The sequence below is a fragment of the Hemibagrus wyckioides genome, linkage group LG19, assembly GCF_019097595.1.
Source record: "Hemibagrus wyckioides isolate EC202008001 linkage group LG19, SWU_Hwy_1.0, whole genome shotgun sequence".
NCBI lineage: Eukaryota > Metazoa > Chordata > Actinopteri > Siluriformes > Bagridae > Hemibagrus > Hemibagrus wyckioides.
The window spans coordinates 13,353,411-13,361,528 of NC_080728.1; the positions used below are offsets into that span (position 1 = coordinate 13,353,411).

General features: G+C 36.4%; 1 protein-coding gene across 1 annotated transcript; it reads left to right on the forward strand.

The window, feature by feature from the left end:
* The first annotated feature begins 255 nt into the window (after window positions 1-255).
* LOC131370279 (microsomal glutathione S-transferase 1-like) lies at window positions 256-4,586 on the forward strand. Its single transcript, XM_058417522.1, has 4 exons — window positions 256-410; window positions 1,289-1,428; window positions 3,050-3,144; window positions 3,244-4,586. The coding sequence occupies exons 2-4, from the start codon at window positions 1,312-1,314 to the stop codon at window positions 3,488-3,490; spliced, it is 459 nt and encodes a 152-aa protein (XP_058273505.1). The 5' UTR covers window positions 256-410; window positions 1,289-1,311; the 3' UTR covers window positions 3,491-4,586.
* The last annotated feature ends 3,532 nt before the right edge of the window (window positions 4,587-8,118 follow it).

Consider the following 8,118-nt stretch of genomic DNA (forward strand, 5'->3'; position numbering starts at 1 on the left):
ATGCTGGCTGGTGAAGCTGAAGTATTATCTTGTTAAAGGGTTCCAACGATTTCATTTATTATTGAATGACAAACCAAAATACTGCTTATAATTAGTTATCTATGTGAGAATGGTGTTTAATCGTTTACAAGCTAGTCTACATCAAATCCTATTATTATTTTTAGCTACATTAAAGAAATCACACAATGAAGCATATTAAAAGCATGGTTGTCTTGCTGCAGGTTTAACACATATCAAAGTTCAGATATTGCAACACTGGCTAAAGCCTTATGGGACAAAGGTAAGGCAAGTGTACTGGCTTTAGCACAAGAAGGCGGTCCGTAATTTCAAATTCAGTGTCAGCATACACCCGTAGATAACACAGAAAAATTCTTGGACTAAACATATATGTAGTTTGCTGCATAATAGAGGTAAGTTCAACCTTTTTCTTAACAAAGTTTCTTGGCACATCTCACATGCTTAAGCTTGCACAAAGTAGCTTCAGGTTAGAACATGTTTTACTGTATTGGAACTATTGAACTATTTCAGCTTTCACCACATGGGAGAAATATTACAGTGTTGTGCTTCGGCAGCTAGAAGCTGAAATGCAAATTTTAGGATCATATTCCCAAATACAAACACTGAAAATAAAAGGGGAAAAAAGAAGAAAAAAAAAAGAATTACAGCAGGCAAAGCACAGCTATGTAACAGCAAAACAGGTAAACCTCAGCAATGTAGATTTAAATATAAATTTCAATACGAAGTGCAGAAAATTGTCATGTAAGCCTTAGACATATTTAAAAATAAATATAATGTAATGTAAAAATATATATATATATATATATATATATATATATATATATATATATATATATATATATATAAATAAAATAAAAATTCAAAATGAATAAAAATCAAAAATAATTTAAGATTTTTATGAATTTGTTTTTTATGAATGCTATGTGCTACTTGAGACGTGTCTACTTGAGCAGAGTCCTTTACACTTTACAGTGCACAGAAGTAACTGGATATTTCACAGTGCAGGAATTTACTTGTGAACAGATAACAGGCAAAGCTGAACATTATCCTATATGACAGAAGGTTTTCGATTGTCCAGTAGGATTTATATGAAGGGATATACTTATTGTTCAGTCTGGATCGTGACTAAATCCTGAGGTGCCAGAAAAGTCTTTCTACCCAGAGCAGTGATTCACACTCAAAATGAATGGCAGACTGAAAGAGATTTGCAAATGTTATTGGGGAAATTGACTGACTTTGGACGTGTCAAATACCGTTTCTGTTATGACAGGAATTCATCGAGGAACTCCGACAATGGCCAACATAATTGACAGTGAGGTTTTTCAGGCTTTCTCCACTTATGCCACCATTGTCATTCTCAAGATGATGTTCATGAGCGTTTTAACTGGATACTTCAGAGTCACCAGAAAGGTAACAGAGGATACACGTTAGACAACACTGTCTTGGCATATATTGAACATTGTTCTATTTTTATTACTCCTGTGGTTTTGTGAGGATTCTTTTTTAGCATTTTTGAACACTCTAATTAAAGGAAAGCTCTACCCTGCCTCGAACACATTAAATATGTTTATATTAAAGTGACATGCTTACATTTTTTATTATTCTCGTGAGAAGGTTACTGGTTTTGTGCTACATCTAGGTCACATTTCTGGCGTAGTTACAATGGTGTTTACAGTGTCAGGTTTCGCTGTTGGTGTCTAAAAAACAAAAGAGTACGTTACTCACCCACCATTTCCTAGTGATGTCATTTCAAAGAGAAATCCAATGTAGATGAATGTAGTAGAGATACTCCTCAAAGCAGTTCAGCTATACGATGCCATTGTGCTGAAATATGTCAGAGATTTGGTATAATTATAGCTAATGGTGCTGGTGATGGTATTAACATGAAAACCGAGGCTGTACAGATGAGGAATTGAGAACTGGACAGACAAAAAGACTAAAGCAATGCTGCATTGGCCTTTGTAAATAGAGGTAATGTAAGGGCTAAATTCCACAGGTGTCGAAAATCAGAATGTAGTCAAACGGCATTGTGGGTAATGTAGGAAATGGTTAAACTAGTGAAAACAATCCAAATATCGCATTACAAAATAAACCACTGAAGTTGGGTTAATTAAAAGGATTATTAGGCAAGTTGTTCAAGCTGGAGTTTACGTTTAAATCATATGGACCGAAAAATTAGAATGTTAAGACATTAAAAGTGGACAAATCATATTCCTTACGCTTCTCTTCTCACTCCATTTCATGCTGAAGCAGTCCTGTTGTGGCAAATGACCACAAATTTGCCTGTGTCATATATTTTATTTAGCATAGATGTCTGTTAACACGTAGACCTTAAGAGCCACTCTTCACAGTTACTGCACAGTTTTCACCACAAAAGCCATACTTGGATGTGATTTAACTGTTAAATGATAGATAGATAGATAGATAGATAGATAGATAGATAGATAGATAGATAGATAGATAGATAGATAGATAGATAGATAGATAGATAGATAGATAGATAGATAGACAGGCAGCAAACAGACAGGCAGACAGATAGATAGATAGATAGATAGATAGATAGATAGATAGATAGATAGATAGATAGATAGATAGATAGATAGATAGATAGACAGGCAGCAAACAGACAGGCAGACAGATAGATAGATAGATAGATAGATAGATAGATAGATAGATAGATAGATAGATAGATAGATAGATAGACAGGCAGCAAACAGACAGGCAGACAGATAGATAGATAGATAGATAGATAGATAGATAGATAGATAGATAGATAGATAGATAGATAGATAGATAGATAGATAGATAGACAGACAGGCAGCAAACAGACAGACAGGCAGACAGATAGATAGATAGATAGATAGATAGATAGATAGATAGATAGATAGATAGATAGATAGATAGATAGATAGATAGATAGATAGATAGATAGATAGATAGATAGATAGATAGATAACTAGTACAGGTCATTTTTAAATATATATCAATATGGTTTGTTCTAGATTATGATCTTTTTATTTCACTTATACAGGCATTTGCAAACCCTGAAGACACTCACATGGGCAGAACTCCTGAGGAGAAAAAAAGGATGCTGCAGGTCAATGAAGATGTGGAACGTGTGCGAAGGTCTAACATCTCATAGACATGTATAGTGTACTCAAGTGTATCAAAAATATTCAAATGCGATTCAATTGTGTGAAAATGAGCTTTGCTTTGTGTCTCCAGATGCCATCTGAATGACCTGGAGAACATCATTCCCTTTGTGATGATTGGCTTGATCTACACTCTGACAGGACCAGCTCTTTCCACCGCTCTGCTCCACTTCCGTCTGTTTGTCGGGTCACGTTTTATGCACACAGTAGCATATGTGAACATACTGCCTCAACCCATTAGGGGTCTGTCCTGGATGGTGGGCATGGGCACTACTATCTCCATGGCCTACTGCATCCTCACCACTGTAATGCGGCTGTAGAGAGAATCCTCAGAGAAACATCACCGGACACCAGACCATATATTATCCATTTACTACTTTTAATGCAGCGCTGAATACATTTCTTTTTTTTAAAAAAAATTTGCAGTGATTTGTCATGAAATCTTACAGGAATAACATCAAGTGTAAACAAGTGTTATAGTAATGCCTTTAGTTCATATTGATCTAGAGATTTTTCTTCTATGTTTTCTTTTATCCTATTCTTTTATCCTTATTCTTTTTAACTATTTTCAGAGGACTGTTGTTGTAGTTATGCATGAAATGGCAATCGGACCTAATTCAGGTGCTTCATACCAGTGAGGGTGAATAGTTATGCAGTTACAAATTTTATGTTTATTATTTGCAATGTTGCCAAATATTTAAAAGTTTCTCCCTTATTCTGTATTATTGGCTACTTTATGTAGATTTAATGACAATTAAACTCATTTCACTTATAAGTTTCAACACTAATAAATATAAAAAAGTTCAAGACTGAGGATTTCATCTGGATTAGATGTAGTATTAACTATGAAAAATAAATGGAATAAGTGATGATGTTCTTAAAAATTTCAGAACAACAATATCCCAGTCCTCATTTGTGATATAAATATGCCCAAGTGTATGGACGTATGTCCATCCTTCACCTCCTTTTATCAACCTTTAGATTCTCTCAAGATTACTGCAAGGTATAAAAAGAAAACTGATCAAAGCTGCAAAAGTGATATGAAAAAAATAGAGAGAGTAGATTCCAGAGAGCAGGCTAACACATTTGCCACAGAAACAAGCATGTAATGGTAAAGACAGAGCAGTCTGAATGCTATTAAATTTAGTATAATTTCACATCAGACAGTGAAGACAAGTTAACACATTGTTCGAACTCCTGAATACAACCACACCAGCTATGAAATATTATTAATAAATATATTTTTTTAATAACCATGCTAGTTTTAACAACAATTATTCAAAAGGTAAAACATGTAATAAAATATGTAATATCGAATTTTTGTGTATATGAATTTTATATGAAAATGTTATTTTGATCTGAGCACATTGTAAAGCAAGAGAAGATAAGTGAAAATAAACATGCTATAAAATGGTACAGTTTTGTTTATTTGATTTAATTTATATCTGAAATGATTCCTTTTTTTTTGCTTGAAAATTGAGGTATAAAATTTTAGAAAATTCTATACATTATATTAAAAATTTAAATTTACAATGTGAATAATACAAAATAAACCAAAACCCATTTTTTCTCTTTTTTATTTTTTTGGTCCAGTCGCACTTAACTTAATAAGTCTGACATACCAGAACACATTGCTCTTAAAGTCACGTTAACAGAAGTGATGTGTTCTGTGTCCACTAGAGGGAGGTGTTTGAAAACCCAATCCATTTCAACTGATCACTGCACACAGAATATGTGCCTCTGATTTTATGAACTCGCACATTTCCCACCTATAGGTTTGTAGTTTCAAATACATGAAGGAAGGTCCATGAATCAGTGAGTTATTTACATAACGCAGGCATATCGAGCTCAAGTATACAAGAAGTTCAGAGGAGCACACTTCCTTAATAAACCTTCAGTTTATAACAAATTAAACGCTATTTAGTTACATAATAGCTTAGAGGGAAAACGCCTTGCAGAGAGAGTCTTGTGTTTATTTCTTTTGTGTGTTTGTCCAGATCCGGGGCAATACGTCAGTCAAGTCGAGCGTTTTACAGTCCTGGCAGCTGAGGCACGCCTAAACCTTGTTTTATGATCAATAGCTACCGATCCTCCTCCTCTGTCTATGGCACAAGGGCTCAGATCTAGATGCTCTTGGTTGCTCCTTCCCAAAAACTGGTTTGGAATTAGCTTTTTCTTAAAAAACTCTCCTGCACCCTATAGCATTTCATGGTAACATATCACTAATCCGAGAGACGTTCAGACGTACAGATGAGAACACAGATGGACTGCCTGTGCACCTCCATGCCTGTCAGAACATTTCCTCACTCTTTGTCTCTGTATTAAGCAGACATCGTATATTTCTCAGATCTGCCCGCTGCCTTATTGTTCGGGTTATTAACTGTACAGGGGCTTAATTAGGCAGAACTTCAAAGTGGTGGCGCGGGCTGGTGCTGAGGTGCGGCAGAGATTTATATCACACAATGGCTCCCCGGCTCCTGAAAAATTAATGAATGCTTAGCCGAGATCCGACTTAGAGCCGACACTCTGCATTATAAATCAATTTGAGTTTGAGCCTTGCTGTCTGCTGCCCGCTGGACCTCGCAGCACGGACGATTCGAGGGCACATGCTGATTGCAGGTGATGGTTCCATGGCGACTGATTCTGAGGTAATGTGTGGACTGCTGGTGCTTCATCCAGCTCAGGTTGATATGATGAAACAGGCCCCAATGTACCTGAGGCCAGTCTATAATGGTCACAGTCAGACACACACACACTTGCTACAACCTATTAGCTTTCAATGAGGGATATGATGGAGTAGCAGTTCAAAGCTATTCTGGCTCAGGCAGTACGTAATACAAATCTACATTCAGCAAATGTCACCTTTCAGGCTTTCTCCCTATGAATAGTGTCTTTTTTTTAATGTTGATCCTTTGCGCTCTGCTTTGTTGTCATCCTGAAGCCTTGATTACAGCATGTGGCAGCTGGTAATATTTTTCTCTGGTAAGTTCAGGTCACAATTTTGCCATGTGCCATTTTCGGCCAAAGGTATGCAGTTAAAAGAAGGACAAAATAGCCTTTTCTTCCATAATGAACCGACCGCTAGACACGTCAGTGGATTGAGGCCTGGGCTGTGCAACCAAAACTTCCAAGGAAACTTGTCAGGTTCTTAGAAGTGCCTCTAACTTAATTGCAAAATCCATTGAAATCCCACCAAACTTCAAATGCTAATATTTGAATTGCACAGACAGAACTCAGCTGCTCAGTCATATCGAAAAATGCCATATGCTAAGTGGACTGTCAACCCACATCTGGTTTAGAAGATCTTCCACAGGATGCTCCTTCAGAAAGACACATAAACCGAGTTCCCTTCGAACACACAGCATTAGACTCACCCCATTTCAATAAAACCCTATAGGATCAGAGCGGTGTGAACTCTGCTTGTATGTTTCAGGTGGAGATTAGGAGTGCTGTTGCGGAGCTTGCGTTCAACTTGGCTGGGGTCAGCAGATTGCTTATGGTGATCGCAGTGATTGGAACTCAGGTGATTAGCATAAGCAATTTAAATGCTATTGATTTAACCTCACGGCTCCAGTAATTGAACACCCAGACCGAGCCTCCCCGCCCTTTTCTCACGCTTGCTCTCTCTCTCTCTCTCTCTCTCTCTCTCTCTCTCTCTTTCTGTTTTGTACATCTGTTCCTCTTTCAGAACGCATTTGGTTTCTTTATTTCATTAGTTTTAGGACTTATTTTAATGTTTTAAAATAAACCAAATACAACTGAGTGGAGTCCAGCTAAAAATAATTTGAAACATAGAGGAAACTACATTTGGTATCTAAATCACTACACAAGATTACTATTAGGATTAGATACAGACACACCCTCACAGGATGATTAATTAGGCCATTTATGGCCATATTGGCTGATATCAATGACCTTAAAGCGCCTTTGGGGCCTATACAGTACTGTGCAGATATCTTAGACACTCCACATTGTTGGAAATTTTGTTACATACATATTTTATGCCTTATAGCTGTCTGTGTGGAGTATCACATGTTCTTCCTGTTTTTGTGTGGAGTGTGCCAGGTTCTCTTTTTTTTAAGGTAAATTGGCTATGCAAAATAGTCCCTAGGTGTTTATATGTGTGTGTGTGTGTGTGTGTGTGTATATGAGATGGTCCAATCCAGAGCATATTCCTGCCTCATGCCCAGTGTTTCCAGGAAATGCTCCCGATCCTTCTCTACCCTGAAGCAATAATACCTAATCTTTAATGTGTCAGTAGAAACAAAGAAAAAAATATATGATAAAAAAATTACTAAATACTAGACCACCATTTGGAAACATCATCAAGGCTTTCTGAGATTTCATCTGCAGAAACAAAGGAACTGTATCAAGTATCAAGAATCCTGAAACAAACTAGCAGCCCATTGCATTTGAAATAGAGAACCTATTAGATCTTAATGCACCTTTAAATGTAACTATGAGAATGACCATGACTCCTGATATAATGGTTGTTGTACCACTTACTGCATATATTCTAATAGCCATTATTTTTGAAAGCATCTTATCTTTATATAATTATCTAAATACCTATATAATTATATCTAAGCCATTGCAAGATGTTGCAGATGTTTACATGTAGATATTCTATCATGCTAGGTTTACCTACAATTGCTAATACGTCCAGTGATGGTATAAGGGCAGTGTGTGAAGGTTTTGGCTTGTAGCTATCATGATGATGCTTCTAATGCTTGTTACTCATGCTACACACAAAAAATTTGGACACTAAAAAATGTCTTGGCTGATTTGAGATAAGTGGATAATTTGTGTAAATTAGATTTTTTTTTTTTTCCCTCAGAATCATCCCATTTCCATGTCACGTCTGGGTCTCCCATTTCATTAAAAAAGCATGGACGAAGCCATTGGACTGCTCCTTGGTGTAACTCATCTGGACAAGAATAATTAAAGA

Excerpts from the sequence above, each read along its gene's own strand:
- LOC131370279 (XM_058417522.1), top strand. The coding sequence starts at position 1,312 with ATGGCCAACATAATTGACAGTGAGGTTTTTCAGGCTTTCTCCACTTAT. Across the intron at positions 1,429-3,049 it reads ACTTCAGAGTCACCAGAAAG|GCATTTGCAAACCCTGAAGA; the intron begins GTAACAGAGGAT and ends TCACTTATACAG. Across the intron at positions 3,145-3,243 it reads GATGTGGAACGTGTGCGAAG|ATGCCATCTGAATGACCTGG; the intron begins GTCTAACATCTC and ends TTGTGTCTCCAG.